This window comes from Pseudonaja textilis, chromosome 1 (assembly GCF_049901715.1).
Source record: "Pseudonaja textilis isolate UNSWEBS1 chromosome 1, rPseTex1.2, whole genome shotgun sequence".
NCBI lineage: Eukaryota > Metazoa > Chordata > Lepidosauria > Squamata > Elapidae > Pseudonaja > Pseudonaja textilis.
Window position 1 is genome coordinate 206,191,441 of NC_141990.1, and position 23,557 is coordinate 206,214,997.

At 38.4% G+C, this 23,557-nt stretch overlaps 1 protein-coding gene across 1 annotated transcript in view; it reads right to left on the reverse strand.

Annotated features, from left to right (window-relative positions):
• The window catches only part of THSD7B (thrombospondin type 1 domain containing 7B), a 528,825-nt gene that overhangs the window by 307,461 nt on the left and 197,807 nt on the right, over positions 1–23,557 (reverse strand). Inside the window, exons 3-5 of the mRNA XM_087920301.1 lie at positions 22,079–22,916; positions 14,969–15,223; positions 9,875–10,041 (exon numbers count right to left, since the gene is read on the reverse strand). Of these exons, the coding sequence (XP_087776427.1) occupies positions 9,875–10,041; positions 14,969–15,223; positions 22,079–22,916 (1,260 nt within the window). The remainder of the gene's footprint in view (positions 1–9,874; positions 10,042–14,968; positions 15,224–22,078; positions 22,917–23,557) is intronic.

Here is a 23,557-nt window from a genome sequence, read left to right on the forward strand (position 1 = left end):
GGATTGCGGGGCCGTTCTGGTCTACCCAATGTGAGGAGCAAAGATCAGCCCAGTCTACCCAGTGCAAAGAAAGATTGGGCCAGTGTAACTTTGGCCCAGTCTCCCAGTACGAATAAGAAAGAGCAGGCCAGCATAGCTTCAACCTGGTCTACCCAATATGAAGAGAAAACATGCCAGAGAGTTTGAGGAGTGGCGTCAGTCTGGCCATGCCCACCTAATTGACCACACCTACCCAGTCAGCCATGCCCCCGCCAGCCCTCCTAAGGTCAATCACAGCCCTGATGCGGCCCTCAATGAAATTGAGTTTGACACCGCTGCTCTAGAGTAACCAATGATACAGTAAGTCGCATTAATTCTAAAACTAAGAAAAATAGGTATTTTTTTTTCCAAAATGGAAAAGTTGTAGAAATAAAAAAAAATAGAACGCAACAGGCTGCAGTAATGACTCTGCTATTTTAATGCTACAAAAAAGAACCTTCTTAGTGGAAGACAGAACAGACAGACAGACAGACAGAGATATCAAGCAGACTTCAATATTAACAATTAGCCTGAAACAGAAGTTGTAAGAGTACAAAGTTGGAAAAGAATTCTTAGCAATTCCAACCGCATAGCATGAAATGCAACTTATTTAAAATAGGTTAACCTTAGTTGAGGTAAAAATATAAATAATGTTATGGAAAATCCTATTACAGTATTATTCTCTCTTTTTCTCCCTTAAAGGCCACTGAAGACTCCATAATGGTAACTATAGCCAGTTGTTTTGGATTATTATCACTAACTTCTGACAGTTATTTCCATATAGAGGAAAAGTGAACTTGATGTGCTCATAACCCTGTAAAAATTCCTTCATAAATGGGAAAATGCAAGAGACACATTTATTCCCCAAGCTTAACTAAGATATGGTCCTGCTTAATGTTCCAAACATTTCCAGCTCAAGGAATCTGCTGCTCATAGCTATTATTTCTGAAGCAAAGCCGTCCCTGAAAGTTCAAGACACAAAATAACCTCATATGTTCGAACTGAGAAACAATACAAAGCTTTCTTTGCCAGATGATTTTTAAAAAATGCTATTTCTAAACCATTTTTTTAAAAATCGCATTTAAGTAAGAGATAATTTCATAACCCAAGACATATGGTACAGAATTCACTATAACAGGGGTGGGAAACTATGGCCCGTTTATGACTTGTGGACTTCCACTTCCAGAATTCCTGAGCCAGCCATGGTGACTCAGGAATTCTGGGAGTTGAAGTTCACAAGTCATAAAAGAGCCATAGTTCCCCACCTCTCATATAGATGAACAAAATCATTGAACTGCTTGAGTCACCCACAGAATATGAACTCATTAGCTCAAACCAACACTGAGTCACTTGCAATCATGTGGTTGAAATGATGGTTAAGAGTAAAATGTCTTGTTAAATAAATAAAAAAACCTGGCAACAAGTCTGACTCAGAATCTGAGTATTATGATTCAATATGCACAATTCCACCACTTTCTGACAAAATATATGTTTGTGAAGCACCAGAAATAGAAGACAACACGACTGTCCTATTCAGCTACCAACTATACGCCCCAGCAAGAGGTCAGTATTTACAGACGTTTTTGGACAGAACTACAAAAGGGGACCATAATAAAATGCAAACTTATTTTCTTCAAGGTAATAACATAGTCCATGTATTATCTTTACAAGTTCAATTTAGTCTAAACATCACAGTATTAATAATATCCAGTCAACACTGTATAAAGATAATTGTACTCAAATAATGTGCTACATTTGTTTTATATTAATATAATAAAACAATACACAAAGGTAAAAAGGAGTAAATAAAGATATGTTTAAGAAATCTACAACATCCTTACTATGGTAAAATAGTAAATTGGATTAAATTGACACAAAGTAAATTTAGTATTAAACATGCCTATTTATTATATTGATCTTAGCTGTAAATTCTGGGTGCTTAGAAATTTACAGAAATTTACGCTCCCAGATACTGATAAAAACAAAAACAAAAATAAGCAAGAAAACAAAATATGATATCCTTTCATCTCTTTCTCTCTCTCCCGTCATCCTTTCAATCTCCCAGAAAGAATATTACAGCTTCTTATGGTTATTTAACTTTATATTCCCTATAGATTGGAAAATATCAGCAGGCTGAACCGAGAGCTTTCCTGAATACAACAACAAAAACCTTAGAATGGTTTTTAAAAAATGAGAACATCAAGACAGATTGTCTTTCAGAAGGGCTATTGGATCTGACTTCTCTTTCATCAATATTAAAGTCTCAGGCAATGAATCATGATACCCACAAAAGAAATGTCAATGCATGCCTGACATGTGGTAAAATCTTTTGAAATTATTTGTTACTTCACTTTAAGGTAAATAAAATATGAAAGTATTATACCGTCTCTTAAGTGATTCTATAAGCATGCATTATGTTGTAGGTTCACATGTTTTTAGCTCTCTCTATATGAAATAGTTATATATTTAAAATGTAAGTATGCAGTTTATCAGTAACTGGTGAATTGCATTTTTATATATATTTTAAACTACTATTGTTACTATACTACTGTACAGTTACAACATATAATAATGGTCATAAAGTTATAAGAACAATTGAGTAAACCACCTGCACATTATTTTTAATTGGAATAATTAATTCAATATCAATTTAATGGATAATTTTGAGTTTGTTGATCTATGGAGAGGTAAAAATTTGTGGCCCCAAAGAATATATTTATTTAATCTGAAGGCATGCATCTTTTCTAGAATAGATATGAGTTGGATGTCTTAGGCTTTCGCTATTAACTTATAAAAATTACCAAACACAGCAATTCATTAACTTTAACTTTTAACAGGAAAAATAGCTCTATTAAGTGGAGACCGAATGAGATGCTGCAAAAGGAAATGGTAGTGAAGGATTGTAAAAAGAAGTTAAAATATTTTTTTCGAGAACAACCTTTATAAAGGTACAAGACTAAGAACAGTTTGGGATGAAAGCAAAGCTTTTGTAAGAGGGTATTTTTATACAACAAAATGGTAAATTTAAAAAGAAAAGGAAATAGAAAGTACAGTGATTTTCACCAAAGAGCCAACCAAATTATTACCAACCAAATTAAGCTTCTAGAGACCAAAGGTGAACTATGCAAACCAAAGAAGTTTTGAATTTTCAAATATACCAGGAAATGGTTGGCATATAAGTAGAGAAAAGAGAAAGAAAAAGAAGTGATAATAAAATTGAAAAAAAAATATTCTGTAAAACAGACAATGCAAATATGCTAAACATTTTTATTCAGTATTATTCTACTTTACATAAAGGTCAAGTGCAAAGTAAGACTGAATCTCAAGTACAATTGTACACCAACCATGAACTGCTAATATGCATAAAATTTTCTTGGACTAGCCTCAGCCATGGTTGACTAATCTAATCTAAGGTGAGTTAGATTAATGTGCAAAGAGTACTCAGCAACTGAAAAGTGACATAATACCAGAAATAGTAAGACTTCAACAAGATCTGTCTGATTCAATACTGTCCTAAAAACAGTAGTTCTAGCCATGCAACATCCTGCATTTCTAAACTGACTGAAGAAATATTATTAGTACATAATAGCTGGTGTTGTGCATAATTGACATTTACCATGAGGAAAGAGTCAAGAATAATCAACCTATTATGAGCTTTTTAATGATCTTGCTATATCATCTTTAAGGTAGACTGTGTAGATTGCTGCCATTGTGTAAAGATTTAATGCTATTGCTAGATATTTCTACCTTCAGTTTCATTGCAGCAATTATCTAGGTGGTAAGCTATTCCTAAAGCTCGCTGTCTTGCTATTAAGCAATCATCACAGACAGAGAGTTTTGTGCCATCCTCCCGTGATCAATATAGCAGATTTATAACACACAAAAGATAGGAGCAAGGCAAGATATACAGGGCATCTGATCATTCAATAAAGAAACTCTAATGTAGGAATTAATATGATTTAACTAAAGCCTGCAATGATCCGCATACATTTCTGCATCTACAATCACAAAAAATAAAAAGACTTTATTAAGGCCTAATGTGTAACAGTTGTCACAAAAGCAAGTGTTTTATTTGCCCTGGAAACTTTACTGTATAATAATATATAGCATGCTTGGCAGAAATATGATTAGTGTATACATGAATGTATGTATATGTATTTGTGTATGTTCACCACCTTGAGTTACTTATCAAGTGATAAACACAGGATAAAATCAAATAAATAGTGATTCTTTCTATACATACATACATACATACATACATACATACATACATACATATAAAAATATACAGTATATAAATATAAAACTATTCTAAAAATACAAGTTCCAGGTATACTTGTAAAAGAAGAAACAGACATCCTATGATCTTAAAATTACATTTAATGTATTTACTAAGCTTTCATCAGCCTCTGCTGATATCATCAAAGTATTAAACTACCATTACAGAGATCTCTGCCTTTATATATCATTAATCGATGTAGCCCTTATATATAAAATATTATACAAAATGGCTTGTGTTAGTTCACATAAAAACAAGAACATAAAAACAATTAATGCCACTAAATCATTTTATAACACTGTCTAATATAAACTGTAAGTTTAAAAGAAAACACAAATCAAGGGAGCACCTAACCAGCATCTCTTAACATCTCAGACACATCAACTATTTTGTGAAACAAAACTATTCCAAATAGCATTGCCACTAGGAACAATATTAGTCATTTCTTGGGAACAGAGACTGTACCATCTCTTCTGTTGAGTGAACAAGATGGGCAAATTCCATTCAAAATATTTCCCGGGTGAAAAGCCTTAAGAATTAAGCCACATGGGGGTTAAGACTAAAACTAGTATTTTGAAAAGCACCCATTCGTAACCAGTGCAATGCCCTTAAAACAATGTGATATCCTTATAAAGGTTGTTGTCAACTAACAGTCAGGCTATAGCATTCTGTATCGATGCAGTTTCCAAAACAGTTTTAAAGGCACTCATTTAAGATGCATTGCTGCAGGCTCAGTATGGGAAAGGTGTGAGTCATCTTTAATATCTATTCCTTCCACTTTTAGCATGAAGGAAAAAAAATGATTGCAAGTTTGCTCTTTTCATGAATTTACATCTTTGAATTTCCAAACTTCCTTGGAAAGTAGGCTTACCTGTATGCAGTACTGACAATTATAAAACCTAAATAATACATGTATGCCTGGTTTTAAAGGTGTCAGCTGTTATCCATTAATGATGCCATTACTTTATGATGTAGGATAAGGAGTTGCAGAACATGGGGGCCAAGTTAAAAGAGAGACCATCTAGAATCTCTACATAGTCACAAGAGGACTAAGTCCAATCTCCTCCCCTTGAATTCTGTTGACTCTTAACTAATTCCAGGCAGGTGCTGTTTAATTGAGAAGATTCCCGTGCATAGGCTGTTTAGCAATATATCAGTTTAATCCAGGGATGTCAAACTTGATTTCATTGAGGGTCGCATCAGGGTTGTGTTTCACCTTGGGGGTGGGCCTGGCCAGATTGGGCCTGGCCAGATTGGGCACACCCAACTTGGTATCACTAGTGTTGAGGACGGCTGTGGTGGTCTAAGCCCTCTGCCAGTGAAAACCGGCTCCCAAGCTTTGTTTTCAGCTGCGACTGCCTCTTGCAACCCTCTGGCAGCAAAAATGGAATGGGGGAGCACGCAGCCCTCACAACCTCTGTTTTCAGCTGTGATGGCCTCCTGCAAAACATTTTCACTGGCCAGTCCTTTACTGTTTCCAGGGGGCCAGATCTAAGCACCCCACAGGCCGAATCTGGCCCCCAGGGCTTGAGTTTGACACCCCTGGTTTAATCAGTTTCCTTCATGTGTAGTAGGGGTGTCATGCCCACCCTAGTTCCACAAAGAGAACATCATGTGACAGCAATGTGACACCCATAATGTATGGACTTGCTCTGTGGTATCTGACAATGTAGCTTTAATTTGATCCATTCTAGTTCTACCAACATTTGGCAATGAACCATTAATAGGTGAATGCCCCAATAATGCCCCAATAAACTTAGTATGAAACAGTTAGAATACACTTATATCTCGTCAGAAGATATGTCATTTATCAAGAAAATTAAACTCCTTAGAATAGATATGTATTTTATATTACCCATGTCCATTTTAGGAAAACAAAATCAATTCATTTCATCATTTCCTTCTGTACTTTATTCTTGATGTTCCTGTTTCCAGTCTTTGAGAAAAGGTAAGGTCCAGGTTGTTATCTGCTGTATATTTGACATCTGTGCCCATTAAAATATATTTTCAGTTTCAATAGTTGAATTCAGTTTCAATCACTCAATTGATCAGTTTAATCAATCCCACATGTTTACAGACTGCTTCTCAATGACACAATTACACCTTGAGGCTAGAGAATCACTATTATGGATCCTAACTCATCACACCAGTCCTGCTGATATAATTGCAGCAGGTAAGACGTTATTTCTAGCCCTACAGGATCCTCATGAAAAACAGCAGTCATTCATCTTCCAATTTATGAGAAAGTTACATAACTACTGATTGTACTGATCATGTCATATCCCTTGCCCTCATCAGCCCTCACAGGCAAAACAATTAACTTTTTTTGTTACTGTTTGCCTTTTAAAGTAAAACAGGAGAGAAAATACAAGAGAAGCAGACATAAAAAAAAGAGAAACATAAATAGATGAAGTTAAAATGAATTATAGGCTGCATGTGGCATTAAAGATGGAAGAGGGTCTGAAAATATTTGGCTACTGATTTAAGGTCATATTGCAATAAATTGCCCTTGTAATTAAAGGATTATTGCCACAAATAATTCGATGTTTGGAAAACAACATGAAGAATTAAGCACAGAAAATAATCCTGACAAATTGTGACAAAGTGACAAATTGAAACCCCTTTTTTGGATCTATCGCCCTGAATTCAGTAGAGCTCATGATTTCAATATTAATGATTTCGGAGTCACTGGACTCTACATATCCATTTATAGATTGCAATTAAGTAATGTAAGGCTGTTAAATCATACCTCCTACGTTACACTCAGGGTTTTTAGTACATTTTTGGCTCTTACAGAGGTGATCCTATGAGAAAGTAGAGAGATGTATTTTATGCTTCCCCTTAATATCAAACCACTTTATCTCCATAAGCCATTCATGCCCATGTCTCTATCTCCGATGTGCTTTCTGCTTTTCCTAATCTCATAGCTGAACTGTATGATTATTTAGACTTGAGATTTCAGCAGGCAAAAATCAGTCTGTGACCTAGCCCTTTTTTCACCTGCCTTAAGGCAAAATGAAAGGTTATGTAAACCACAACATCTGAATAAGAAAAGGAATGGATTGATTTAATCTCTAAATACATAGGAGTTTATTACATGAAGCACATAAAAAAGGAAGATAAGAGGAAAAAATGGGTGCACAGGAATGTTTGTTCTTGGTCTAATATATTCTGGTTTATTACTTTTACTATTTTTATTCCTGAAACAAACATGCATTATTCCATAAGAGAGACAGCAGTCCAGTTGTAGGCACACATCATAAGAATATATGTGGTTGAGACCATACAAGAGCTTATTCTGGGATTTCTCCATGCATCTTGTAGTCAAGCCCCAGGTGTGCTTACTATTAAGGCTTAGAATTGAAGTCCTTCCAGGTCTCATCAAAGCCTTGCCCAAAAAACAGCCCTGCTCCATCTGGCTAAGTGTCTACTTCAGAAAGAGCTGAAGTGAGTTTTGCCAGGGACGGGGCCTTAAGTGTACAAATTCCTTTCAAATTTCCAGCCTCTTCTCTGAGCTTTTAAAACTTACAGAATGAAACCCCCTGCATGATATCATACAACCACCTGAGCAATGCCTTTCTTAGGAGTAAACACCAGATGATCAACAATGAATAGGCAGCCGAATTCTCTGAGGTGCAAATCAAACAGAAATTGAGGAAAAATCAATAAGCCAAGATGTTTCCACCAAAAGGATTTAGAATCATTTCAAACAGGGATTTAAATGAAATCAATTAGTTTGTGTTACAGAAGGAGTCCATTTTTACCTAGAATTCTGAGATAAGGGCTGACCTTTATTTTTGGAGAATAATGTTTGGATATTAATGGGCTCTGTCTTTAAACGAAATAAAATATACCAATTCTATGTCAGACTAAGAGCAAAGTAAAGGATATTCTGAAAGCTTCCATATATCTCTTCTGAAACCACTGAGCACCATAGATAGCTTCTAATGCATTGTATGCAGTCTACACACACCAATGTCAACGAATTCAAATCCTGATGGAGGATTTGAACAGCATAGAATAATGTCTGGCTACCAATGCCTGATAAATCCCAGATAGGATGAAAGCAGCCATGTAGTGCCTCCTGTGGCCAATATAACTAAAAACTCCACGTAGGTTACATACTGTGTAAAAACTCTTTTATATGGGGGCATGACATAATGTAAAATCTGTATCTCTGCGTTCTGAGTGCTTCGGGGAAGGTGGACTTTATACCATTTGGAGCTCTTCTAAAGAAAGAAATTGCTTTTATTGTAATGTACTAAAACAGCAGCATTACCTGGTCTTTGATGTTTATTATGGGAAACGTTCCCCCTTCGATTTTTAAAAGCAGCATAAAACTTTGGAAAATCTTTTTTTCCCCACAGCAGTGAACTAAACCAATTAACCATGATTTTTCCTAATTAACTCTAAGAGATGACTTTTATAAGTTGGTTGCATTGCAATACTTTTATATTTCAGATTAGACAATTTCAAAGCTCTGCTTTTACGGCTTGGATCAAGCCAGTCCCCTTCAGTTTTTTTGATGGTTCCATGTCTGTTCAGTAAAACTCTGACACCAGGGCAACCATCCAGAGGAAAGAAAGCAGAAGATAACACACATAGCAGAATCGCTAATGAACACAGTTAACAAAGGGAGTGATTATCTTGCTCACTGTATAAAGAGTTTCCCTGCAAATGCTGAATGTAAGCTTAGTCGGAGGCAAAGGTGTTCTTTGTGGTGGGTGGGATGGCAATAAAGGTACCCAATTTCCCCCCTCCCCCGCCTCTTCAGGCCAAACATGGAAGGCAAGCAACCTCTCTTAAAGACAGACTTGGTTTTTCTTTGTAAACAAGCCAGTTCTGGGTTTCAGGTACATGATTTTAACCACCATTTCTGCAACAAAATTGATTTTTTTTCAACAGAGTGGGCCTTTAAAATAAATATAAAACATTTTATTTTATTTATTCAAATTTCTGTGCCGCCCATCACTCTAGCAAGAGATTCTGAGCAACTTAAAGAACAAGATAAACAATTACAGGAATAAAAACACTAAATCATCAGACGTTAAAAGTTAAAACATTATGGTTAATATTAAAACAGAAGAAAAGAGCCAATTTGTAGACAGGATGGAGGTGGGTTCTTCTACTCATCTACGAGCCACCTCCAAAATGGGATGCCCTCATCAAAATGAGACGGCTTGACAAACAGAAACAAATACACACAATCCTTATCTGACAATTCCATATCAGCTCATATGTCCACTCTTTCAATATTTTTATTTCAAACTCTCTGTACATGTGTACTACATGACATTCATCTAAATTTTACTTATTTGCAATGGTAACCCAAAATAATACTTTTCTAATTTTGCTAATAAACATGTATTCTGCCTTTCCATTTTGATTTCATGTCAGTTTGGTTATTTATTCAGATTGCCTTACACAGACTCAAAGCAAGTTGCCACCCCCCTCCAGTTCACCTAGCTCTGAGGCAGCTAAAACAATGGATTTACTTATACCCCTTAACACACACACACACACACACATACACACACACCTATTTCATCAGGGGAGATATAAATAATTTATATGTACCTTCCTTTGACTTGTGCGTTTCCTCCAAAGTTGTCTGGGCACAGTAGACCTCACGGATCTGTATCCCACCTCCACAGAGTGCTGCATGTTTATCGAGTCGAGGGTCCTGCCTTTCCAACAGGAGAGAAACATCACATTCCTTCCATTCAGAGGTTTTCCATGAATATCTTGTAGAGAACAAGGAATAGAAAACATTTATGTAAAGTCCACTCACAAAGAGTTCCATTTAACAATTTTTCAAATAAAAGAACTGCAAGACTAGATGTTATTTTTAAAGCATAAATGCCATACTTTTTAGATGAATTTACTCCATCTACATTCCCTCAAGAACATTCTGAATATCTCAGGATTTCCCTAAACTGAAAGAAACCCAACAGGAACGGAAAAACACATGACAGGAAAATACCCCGGTAAATATTAGTAAGTTTAAAGTATTATTTAAAATAAGAAAATGTGAAAACCCATAGAGATTTTTTTAAATGACAGAGAAAAGCAAGAAAGATTATGTGTACAATCTCACAATTAAGACCTCTCACATTTTTGTTTCAATGCTGCTGTCTCAAGTAGTTCTGTGTTTCATTTGAGGTGTTTCATTTCATTAAACATGACACAGCTCCAACTGGCCATTCTGCGCTGAGGCAGGACTGGGGCCTAGTCACCTTCTTCCATGGCCATTTCATTCATCCTGAGCTGCTGGGCTGGTGAAAAGTTATACATTTTCTTTTTCTATCTTTGCTGTAAGGAGTTTTTTTTTCTATCTTCACTGTAAAACTATGGATATTTCTTTTGACTGGGATGATATAAGGTTCCTGCCTTGAGGGGGCTAGACTACAAGACCGCTGAGGTCAGTTCCAGCCCTATAATTCCATGTTCTACGTTTTTTTTTTCTATTTCTTCCTCCCTGGGTGAATTTGAAAAGAATTCCACCATTCACAGGAAGAAGAATAAACAGCAGTGTATGGGCAGACATAGAAGCTCTCAAGAACAAAGAGGTGGACAAGGCTCATAACAAAGGTCTTCAATGAAACCATAAAATATGGTCCTAAAAGATTTGCCTACAAGAAAAGATCACAGTTCTAAAACATTTTCCCCTGGCCAATCACTTGAACTCTTATGATTTCTTTTAGACTTTGCAGTCTTCAACCTGATTTATATAAAGGGTAAGCCATTGAAAACCAGTTTCAATTGGAGCAGCTTATAAACTACTTCCAACTAAATATTCCAATTAAAAAAAAGAAGGGGGGAGAGACAGCTTTAGGCCATTGTGGATTGGAATATCAAATTGGACCAACGGACAAGACTTCATATTGGTTGGAATGAATTCTTTGGGTTAGTTCGCTAAATGTTCCCCTTAGCTACCTGGTACTAGAACTACAGGTAATAGAACTGTAGATTTTTAAAAAGTATCAGAAAGTTGGCTTGGGAACGTACTATATATATTTACATCTTATTTAGGAGCTTGTTTTCTTCCAAGGTAAGTTCATCAATTAAGATGAACTAGCTTGAACTTGATACTTATTTCGGTTTTGACTTTTCCCCGGAAATTCCAATTTTATCCAAATGTGCCTAGAATTGTCTAGGTGTGTGTATCACGGAGAGAATGAGTGAGAGGGAGGGAGGGAGGAAGAGAATAGCCTATCAGCCTTCCTTATTTACTGAAAGTCCAACATTGTAAGTCTATACAAAGAGGGTAATTTACGCAAAGAAAGGAAAATTACAGTGACATTTGCTTTCTATAGTTTTACAAGCAAAATGACCCTCAGAAACACTTGCATTATTTTCCTCTTGTTTTATTCTCACAATGCATCTACTGGCACTTCCACGGTTTCTTGGCATCACACAGAACTGCTGATAATCGTGAAGTCAGTGTCTCATGTATGCTGAGAGAGCTGTTCCTCTTCAAGTCTGGATGCCTGCTTACTCATATTCAATAGCTTTTATTTTACTGCTTTTAAAGAGATGAACATTCTGGTTTTCAGCTCATGTTGAGCACAGTATAGCGGGATTCTGAATTTGCAAAAATTAGTAACTTAAAAAATATCCTTGGCAAGCTCTCACTTCAATGATAGTATTTTTAAATAGCAGTAGCTGTGATCGAGTGACTTCTTTTGGCATACAGCCCTCTAATCCGCAATCCTTTTTTCTTCTTTTACTTTTATCTGCTTGGGATTTCTAACTTTCCAAAAGTAGAAGATCAAGTCAGTGAGAATTCAGTAATTCAATAGAAAGCTGAGGTCCAAAGCCACAGGCAGGGATAAAATTTAATAAATTTAAAACCTCATCGCTTTTAGATAATTCAATGCCTGATAGTTATGTTACACATCTAGTTCTATGCCTAAACATTATGTACTCAACATCTACATATGTGTTTCTTTCATATTTTGTTATGTTCTACTATTAAACTTACTTTCTCTTTTTAAGGACAATGACCAGGAAGACGGATTGTGCAAAAACTTGATATTATGAATGTTTTAAAAATTCTGAGAGCACTGAAATGGCAGTGAAAGACCATAGACTGAATTCTTCATCCTTCATTTCCTCCAATATCTCCCACCCCCACCCCCGCCCCATCAATAGCCTTTGAAGATAGCCTACAAAATACTGAGGAAGATCTATCTCTGAATATCTACCTCGCACTGGCAACACATTTATTTTATTCATAAGGTTGGGTATCGGGGGTGGGATTCAACCGGCATTACTACCGGTTTGGTAATTACTTTTTTTGGAATGGGAAGACAACTTCTGAGGGTGTTTCCTACATGTCTCCGCAGCAGATTTTTAACAGGTTAGGCAAATGGCTCAGATAGTCAATACCTAAAACCACCAAGAATTTAACAATTCAGGACAATACTTTAAAGTGTGCTTGGAAGTGTGAAGATTTTCCAGTCTCCATATTCTGGGAGCCAGGTCTTTGCATCTGTTAGTAATTACCACTTGGGTCAACTTTGGCATACTTTTCATGTAGAACATTTTGCATAGTCCAAGTTGGAATGTGCTCAAGGCACCCAAAATGCTGCAAATCCATTTGACTCATGAACAGCTATATTCAACTAACTCCTCTCTACAATTGTCATTTGGGAAGCTAACAATAGCTGAAAACCAAAGAGTGTGCATACACACACACACACAGGGAAGCGCAAACCATCAAAGATGAACTGAACTTCATTTCCAAAGCTAGATATTACTCATTTCTTTGCACTCATTTAACTCTTTGCCAAACTTAGACAATGCTCCAGAGCAGCGATCACCAACCGGTGGGCCGTGAGAAAATTTTGGTGGGCCGCAGAGAAATCTCACCCCCAGAGAACACCCCCAAAGCAATTAATCCAGGCTGCGCAGAAACATAAGGCTGTGCCGCCCACATGGCCCGTGGGAACCCTCCCCGCCCATTCACTCCTTATCCGGCAAACTTGCCTGCTAAATTGCTATTTTTCCTTTTTCTGACCATCATCTGTTCTGCTGTGCTGGGAAATTTAGATTAGCTAGGAAGCAGGAAATGGTTGGATTTCTTGCTTTCTAGCTAGTCTTTAGATCTTCGGCTCTGCTTTTAAGCACAGCCAAACCTATAGAACACTGAATGATTCTGGGAGCAACTCAATCTGCCTGCCTGCTTTGCCTGATGGTGCTTTATCTCATCCTTCTTATACAGGTAGTCTTCCACTTGCAACCATAGTTGGGTCCCAAGTTTCCATTGCTAAGCAAGACAGGTGACTTTTGCCCCATTTTATGACCTTACTTGCCACAGTTCTTAAGTGAACCATTGCAGTTGTTATGTTAGTAATACCGTTGCTAAGTGAATCTGGCTTCCCCATTGAGTTTGTTTGTCAGAAGGTCACAAAAGGTTATCACTTGATCCTGCCTGGTACAGTGCTACTGTCATAAATATGAACCAGCTTCCAAGCATCCAAATTGTGATCACATGACCATGGGGATACTGCAACAATCATACGCATGAAAAACTTTTTTCACACTTAAGTGACTTTTTTCAACGCCATTGTAACTTTGAATGATAACTAAATCACTTTGCAAAGGAGCAAAGGCTGACTCTGTTGGTATGGACATGTCCAAAGAGCAGCACCTTTCACCGTGGCCAAGACTTCCTACTAAGTAGAAGTCAATGGCCGGCAACCGCGCTGGCATCCAAAACACAGGTGGCAAGACACCATCAACAAAGATATGCAAGCTGTGGGCCTGCGCCCCGGAGGCACAGCTGACCGTGCAAAGTGGTGTTCAATGATCCACAAAGCGGACCCTACTCCTGCGGGAATACGCTAGGAAGAACAAGATTGTAATTTCGAATGATCACTAAACAAATGGCTGTAAGCCAAGGACTGCTGGTAGAATTATTTCGTCTGAGCCACTTCCTGAATGCAATCTAGCTATTTTAGACTCTAAAAAAATGTTCCTGCATTTCTCTTTGAAGGTCATCTTATTTTCTAGACTAAAAAAAGATAAAAAAAAACTTCCCGAGATGCATGGAGGACAAGGGTTTGAGTATCTGTCTCATATTCAGAAAAATGTGCATGGATCCACTCTTTTGTTCGTCATGCGATCAAAGGGTGCCAACCAACCACAGGGCCAACCCTAAAGCCACTAGAGCAGGGGTGGGATTCAAATTTTTTAACAACCAGTTCTGTGGGCATGGCTAGATGGGAATGGCTAGGTAGGTACGGCCATGTGACTGCGTGGGCATAGCTTCTTCTTCTTTGCAGCACCCCCCACACTCCATTTAGAGGCCTTCTGGACCTCAGGGAAGCCTCCTGGGCAAAGCGGTAAGACAGCGAGGGGAATCCCGGCACAGCTGATCGTAGAAAGAGCTGATTGTCAGGAGCAGGGAAAAATACCTTAAGGAGTGACTAGGCAGGGAAGAACGCAGTCAGCAATGTTGGGCGTGTGCGATACGTTGCACATGCACAATAAGGACTGACTGGGAGGGGAGAGGTGGATGGAGAGGGGCAGGATTGGCCAGTTCTCCAAACTGCACAGAATCATAACAACCGAACCTATCCGAACCGGTAGAATCCACCCCCTGCACTAGAGGAACCAGAAGATCAACTCTGGTTGAAACAAGAGGAATGTAATGGTATGGGATACCTTGGGCAAGGCTGAAGGTGTTTTCCTCCACCGTCAGTATTGCAGGCTTCTCTTTCTTCAGTTTCAGGGCATTCCTTCCCAGCTCCAAGAGCCTCGTGTATTATAATCCTTCTTCTTCTGCGGAATCCTGGTGAGAGATCCCCTGAGTAACAAGTCTTTGAACAGGAGCTCCAGGAAGACCAGCCTGATGTTTCACAGTCTTTAGGAATAATGCAGGAGCGAAAGGTCAAAGGGATAGCTTCTTGCATACAAAGGCTGCGATAAGAAAGTGTTTTGTTAGAAATAAATCCTGAAGAGTTATCACTGAAGAGCAGGACAAAAAAAAAAAAAAAAAACCCACACACTACAATCACTCCATAATAATTAGATTCCCTCCATTACATTTTATCAATCCCCTAATTTGTTATCTTTTGCCAAGTAGTAGAAGAGATTAAGGAAACCAAAGAGACATTGCAGAGTAAGAATGTACACGCGGTTCAATTAAAAGACTGTCTTAAACTAATATCAGAGCATGGCAACATTGAAAGGATTCCAATATTACTATCTCATTGATTTAAGGCTGCTTTTTGGAAAGATGAAGTATGTCGGCCATGCAAATGTCAATTCAGAAAATGAGACTTCCCCTAATAACTTTCTTCTTCAAATAATTAAGATTGGGGTGTAAATTTCTTGAAATGAGAGACAAGCTCAACAGCCTCTCTCTGTATAATGTCTCACGATGCCACAATTTTGTAACAGGATCATAGCATTTAATCACATATAATGTGAGGTTAATTACACAAAATGTAGTATAAAATCACAAAGGTGCTAAAGGGTCATTTCTGCTTTGTAAACTGGAAATTAATGTAACCGATATTTGCTACATAAAAATGTAAAAACAGATCTCTCAGAGCTTGTTTGAAAATATTATTACTATCATCATCATCATGGTTCATTGCAAAGCCAGCCAGATGTTTAGGTTGGATTTGGCCTATTTATCCCCCGTCAACTTCTTCATTTGGTTATTCTTGCAGGCCAGGTTGGTCTTTCCAGTACTCATCAAGCCTACATTAATGCATCTTCTTCACTATCCTTCAGATATTCTTCCTTTCCCTCCCCTCCGCTTAGACTCCAATGTAGCGACAACATTCCATGCCCAGCCATTTTCCTTGGTAAGTAGTGTCTGTCAACATTGCTGCATGGATGAATGATACACTGTCATTATTTTTCTGATCTTCCTATCCAAGGCGGATATAATGACTGAAATTTCCCAGGTATAAGTTGCCTTCATGGTATTTCCTCCACTGAGTTTGGACTTTTTAATATCTTCTTCACTCTTGGGAAATATTCATTTCTAACTTTCTTCTTGACTTCAAAGTGCTTGATGTTCTCAGCTTGAATGATATTATTATTATTACTATTGGAGATGGACATTGCAGCACGGGTACTCAGCAAGGCAATCGCTCCTATTCATACCCCTGTAAATAGCAATACGACAAAGAGATACAGCAGTCTTTGTTTTTGTTATTGCTGAGAGTGTCCATCATCACTATTTTCTTCCATTCTTTTGCTTCAAGGCTCAATAACTCCATTTCAAACAAAGGAAGGAAGCAGTGATTGGTACTTGCATGGCCTTGAACAAACATCTTTACCTACTGAAAATGAGATTTGGAGTACATCTCTCAGGACCCTCAGTGGAAAAATTATTTTTGATAACAAATAATTTCCATCACTCCAAAAAGTAGAACGAAAATAGTAAAATGCTACATCCAAACATATATTACAGAAAAGAAAAGATAAGTTGTCACTTCTATCAACCATCTTATTATATAATTATATACCTGACTCTGTGGTTTCTTCCCCAAACCCCCAAAACTTTAACCTTAGACTGTCTACTATTGACCTCACCCCTTTCCTAAGAGGTCTGTAGGGGGCGTGCATAAGCGCACCAACGTGCCTACCGCCCCTGTCCTATTGTTTCTTTTTATTTTTCTTATAAGTATCCATTTCATGCATTCATAACCATGTTTATACTTATACCTGTTATCTTGTAAGCAATTGACAAAAATAAATAAATGAATAAATAAATGAATAGCTGTATCATTCAGGATCATGGACTGGCAATGTGCACCACAGAATAATTGAAATTATAGTTCTATATTCTTGGTGTTCCAGCTAAGTGGGGAGGAATCCACTCACAGACTCATACCTCACTCCTATATGATAGCATAATATATTGGGTTGATTCCTGGGCCAGGGACCTCTACTGATTTTGTACCTTTTGCCCCAGTCTGATTCTTTTTTTCAACATATAAGGATGAAGTGGTCAAAGGAGATTATTAAAGGAATCATATGACTGCCATTATCTAATTAGGTATCTACATGCCTAAACTGATTCAGTAACATTATCATAAATTTTTAATATATCACAGGAAAGAATGATCTGTATAACCTATGCAAAAACTGGTCTAGAAGAGGTAAGAATTCAAGTCTGTACCAAAATGAGTTAATAAATGGATGGATCATTCATTCATTGTCAGGGGTCTTTTTCTCTTGAAATATATATTTAACCTAGAAATGAACTAAAATGCTGCCAAAAGCACTGTTTCAAATGATTTGGTTTTAATGCATGTACTTATCTCTTTCTCCAGCCATGAGTCATATGGCAAATTAATCTGGTCTGTACAGGAATTTAAGTACAGAAACTCCTGTGCAATTATAATACTGCAGAATAATTCAAGCAAGATTTGAAGGTGGCTATATCTTTAACTCTACAGGTGAACTACAGGGACAATTTTCACTTAACAGAACTCTAAAACAACATGCCTTTTGTCTAAATCACACTCCAAAAAAGAAGATATATAAAATGTAATAAGCAAAAGGTCACAAAGATACTAACAAATACATTTCTATTCCACTGGTCCTGCAAATATTTCAGCAAGATTAATAAAACTCCTTCTATTTTCTTCCTTATTTTCTTTGGTGAGATCTGGGAATTACAGATCAGACAAAGGGGTCACATAAAGACACCAAGAAGATTGAAAGGGATCCACAGCCTCTCACATGATTTCAGCCAGTAACATTACTATATTTTTTCTAACCTAATACTAGCTATCAAATTATTATTTCCATTTATTTACTTAGTACATTTATATCACAGGAATGATAAGAAAATTAACCCAGAAAAGAAATGATATAAAGAAATGTTAAACTTAAAGACATGACAAAGTTCCCATTCTATAAAAAGCTATGTCAACCCATTACCTAAGCCGTTACTACACAGGAGGCTAATGGAAAATAGATCAAAACACAAATGATCCAGGAGATTACAACGCAGGACCCAGGATACCACAACAAAAGAACTCGCAAGCCCATCACACAACCCATTACCCAAGCCATTAAAACACGAGAGGCTAATGGAAAAAAGATGACTACAAAACAAACGTCCCATGAGATTACAGCACAAGATCCAGGATATCTCCACAACAAAACTCACAAGGCCATCACACAGCCCATTATACCAACATCAACTCCATCAACCAATCTAGAGGCAACAGCACAGCCAACCAGCCCAGCACATCAGCCTCCACCACCAGTATTTATAGAGAGACGGCAGCTCTGATCACACACTGCTTGCACTGGCACGAAGCCAAAAGCACCAGCCTGAGGACGGCGAGTGGGACCTCGCCGAAACATCGCCAAGATACTCTTAATCTTACACGGGAAAAGACCCGAACACACCTAGACTTACATATACACTGCTCAAAAAAATAAAGGGAACACAAAAATAAGACATCCTAGATCTGAATGAATGAAATATTCTTATTAAATACTTTGTTTATTACATAGTTGAATGTGCTGACAACAAACTCACAAAACAATTATCAATGGAAATCAAATTTAGCAACTCATGGAGGTCTGGATTTGGAGTTACATTCAAAATTAAAGTGGAAAAACACACTACAGGCTGATCCAACTTTGGTGTAATGTCCTTAAACAAGTCAAAATGAGGCTCAGTAGTGTGTGTGGCCTCCACGTGCCTGTATGCCCTCCCTACAATGCCTGGGCATGCTCCTGATGAGATGGCGATGGTCTCCTGAGGGATCTCCTCCCACACCTGGACTAAAGCATCCCCCAACTCCTGGACAGTCTGTGGTGCAATGTGGCATTGGTGGATGGAGCAAGACATGATGTCCCAGATGTGCTCAATTGGATTCAGGTCTGGGCCCAACCGCACCAGCATATGGGCTCACAAGGGGTCTGAGGATCTTATCTCAGTACCTAATGGCAGTCAGGCTACCTCTGGAGAGCACATGGAGGGCTGTGCAGCCCCCTAAAGAAATGCCACCCCACATTATTACTGACCCACTGCCAAACCAGTCATCCTGGAGGATGTTGCAGGCAGCAGAACATTCTCTATGGCATCTCCAGACCCTGTCACGTCTGTCACATGTCTCAGTGTGAACCTGCTTTCATCTGTGAAGAGCACAGGGCGCCAGTGGCAAATTTGCCAATCTTGGGGTTCTCTGGCAATTGCCAAACGTCCTGCACAGTGTTGAGCTGGAAGCACAACCCCCACCTGTGGACGTTGGGCCCTCATACCACCCTCATAGAGTCTGCTTCTGACCATTTGAGCAGCCACATGCACATTTATAGCCTGCTGGAGGTCATTTTACAGGGCTCTGGCAGTGCTCCTCCTGTCCCTCCTTGCACAAAGGTGGAGGTAGCAGTCCTGATGCTGGGTTGTTGCCCTCCTACGGCCTCCTCCACGTCTCCTGATGTACTGGCCTGTCTCCTGGTAGCACCTCCATGCTCTGGACACTATGCTTACAGACACAGCAAACCTTCTTGCCACAGCTTGCATTGATGTGCCATCCTGGATGAGCTGCACTACCTGAGCCACTTGTGTGGGTTGTAGACTCTGTCTCATGCTACCACTAGAGTGGAAGCACCACCAGCATTCAAAAGTGACCAAACCATCAGCCAGAGAGCATAGGAATGGAGAAGTGGTCTGTGGTCACCACCTGCAGAACTACTCCTTTATTGGGGATGCCTTGTTAACTGCCTCTGCTTTCCACCTGTTGACTATTCCATTTGCACAACAGCATGTGAAATTGATTGTCAATCAGTGTTGCTACCTAAGTGGACAGTTTGATTTCACAGAAGTGTGTTTGACTTGGAGTTACATTGTGTTGTTTAAGTGTTCCCTTTATTTTTTTGAGCAATACACACACACACACACTTTGTTCAGGTCCACAAAAACACACTGAGACATAATGGAGATCTAGAAGATGAACAGACCTATGGAATAGCTGTTCTGCCCTACACAAGAGGTACTACAGACAAAATCAGTAAGATACTACACAGGCATTACATCAACACTGCCTTCAAAACAGACAGAAATATAGCAGCCATTCTAAGAAACCCCAAATATAAATTTGACCTGGAAAACCAAGGCATATATGAAGTCCCCTGCACATCATGCCCTGTCACATACATTGGACAGACCAACAGAAGAATAAGTACCTGCCTTGATGAACACAAAAATGCAGTAAAAAAGCTGGAAAATACTTCCTCATTAGTCCAACACATGAAAGCCACAGTTCATAGCATCGACTTCAATGGCACCAAAACCCTAGCCACTATAGAAAATCCCAGCTACAGAATTATCAGAGAAGCCATAGAGATTGAAAAAAGACCTGAAAGCATGAATAGATGATTCCACCAGACTGTCAATTATCTGGAAGCCTGCACTCACAAACAAAAAAATCTCCAAACCACAAGCCAAGCAAACACCTGGGCACAAATAGACACCCCCGATACTTCCAGCACAAACACACCCCAGGCACCCAGATGAAACCTACATTCCTAATAAATGATAGTCATCCATTTACTCAAAGCCAAGCTGCACTAAAAGCCTCCAATACAGGAAACACAATGTTGCCAGCCAATCAAGACAAAAAAATGCTACAAAACAGACAGAAGTTATTAGAAACACCAATCAAGCAGAACACAGCAAACTCCAAGACCAATAAACACAGACCAAGACTCCCAACCAATCAGGATGAGAAAAAAAACCCATTCTAACACAGCAGTAGGCTAGCACCAAATTTAAAACAGAAACGGCTGTGAAAGCCTGACTCACAGACGAACACAATACAGAAGCCTGATGATGGCAGATGAGAATCTGCCGAAACGTTGCTACAATTTTAAAAGCACAACTTTAACGACGTGGGAAAATACCCCAACAAAGCTGAATAACATACATACATACATACATACATACATACACACACACACACACACACACACACACACTCACACACATATATAGACAGACACACACATACATACATACATACATATATTCACTTTTTCTCCACACTTATTTTTATTTGTTTTTATCTTTGTATCTATAAACATTAGTAAAAATATTATTAAAGAAAGAAAAACTTCTCAATTTCCACTTTGTCATTGTCATGTATGATTTTTATGGAACTCAATCCAGTTCTGTCTCCGTTGTCTTTTCTCCAAGCTGCAGAGTCCCAAATAAGAATAGAATGTATTTCAGGTCTTCTTTTCTTATCAATCTGTGGTAGTCATAAATGTGTAAGAATTATTTGAATTACTTCTGCCATGCATTTGTGTTTCTTTTGATAATCAGCAGTCGAGTGATTTGAAATATCTGAAATGGCCTTTGTAATTGCTACAGGCAATGAATGCTATCTGCTCCCTTTAGCAGAAAATATGGGTTGAAACTCTGCCCCCCAAAAGGAGAAACACTTAATGGTGCTATCTCTCTGAACTATTTGATCCTGATTACCCTATTACTAAATAAGAGTAAATATACAATATTACTGGAAATTGCAGAATATAGACATGATACACAAAAGCAGATAGAATCAGAGAAACGCAACATTGAAAAAGATCGTGAAGATGACGTAGCCCAGCTCTCTCTTCTCTGCTACGGCAAACTTGACAGGTGGCTGTTCAGCCTCTGCTCACATAATTGGTAGCAAATGGTCCTCCATCTTCCCAGGGTAGGCTGTTCCATTAGAAAATAGCCCTTCCATTAGGAAATGTAACTACCTTTCAAGAAAAGATTTGTCGTGAATAAAGAGAACAACTTACCTCAATATAGCATTTTTCCCATCATTTCTTGTGCACCTCACCTGCCTTGTTTGATAACCAATTTCTATATCCCAAGCCCTGGAATTGTAATGGGACCTAAATTTGTGAGAATGTTGCAAATTTTCAACCATTTCAAGCTTAAAAGTGCTTCGCTCTAATGAATCTGAACTGAAATCCAGAATAGTTCTCCCAACCATGTTAAGCTCTTTCAGATGAGGCAACTGGCATTTACTCCAAGGTCCAACTTTAAGACTGTAGGAATATTCCTCTTCCGCATGAGGACAAGACATGGAAACCTCACAGACCCTGGACTCAGTGAGATTTGGACATTTGCTTCCACCATAGAGTGGGGGAGCAATAATAAAACGGGTTCTATGCTGTATACTTTTTCCACAATGTTTGCTACATTCAGACCAGGCAGAAAATTCGGATACGACACAATCTCGCGGGCAAGGTATTAGACAGGCTTGTTCCGTAGATGGCTGAGGAGTAAAATATCCACAAATCTCATTCGAAACCACTGTTCTATTCAACTTTTGTATGCATTGCACAGTTCTGTGTTGTAATCCGTGCTGTGCAGTCACACACTCTGAAGTCCTTGGTTTGACTTCACCGTGGGCAAAAGGGACTAGAACGCATATGCTCCATTCTGAAACTTCCCACTCAAAGAGTTCAAGGTGCCAATCACATATTTTAAAGCAGCTCCTCTGGCATTCAGGTCTATCACTTTGTTCACAGTTTGAATGATGGGTTGTCCAGCCTTCTGAGTGTACACACCACACTACTCGGCTCTGAACACCACCTGAACCACAGTCACCAATACATCGTCCCCAGTGACCTAAAAAAAAAAAAAGAAAGAATAAGAGATCTTAAGGTTGTTATTAAGGTTAACGTCTGTTTTCATGATGAAACACACAGAAAAGTAGAACATATGGTGAAACTACAGATCAGAGCCCAGTGGTCTAAGAACTGGTTCAATCTAGAACTAGCTTGGGTTCCTTTCTATTATGCCTGCAACTTTCCTAGTCAGAACTTTCAGAACTAGGAGGTGAATACTCTAAGAACTCAGAAGATGGAAAAGGGAACTTGTTTCTTATTTTGGAGGCTAAGAGAAGTTATATGCAAACACCTTTATACTAATCATTCAGTTCCCTTTAAGGGTGAATAAGGTTTTTGCACACAGTAAAAAAAAACCCAATAAGTAGTAGTAAGCCAAAGGAAAAAAAGAGGAAGGAGGGTTAATTAATCTAAATTATATCAAACCAGTTATAAACTTTCAAGGAAGGGAGGGAGGGAGGAAGATTTATGATGCCCTCTGCCAGCTTCCCACAAGGAAAGTCAATGGGGAAGCCAGCAGGAAGTCGGAAGTCGGTCCTGCTCCCGCTTTTTTGCCCTTGGTCATTTTGTTTCTCTGTTTATGTAAATATCTCTGAAATAATGATCCAATGGGGGGCGGTATGGTTTCTCTAGTATAGACAT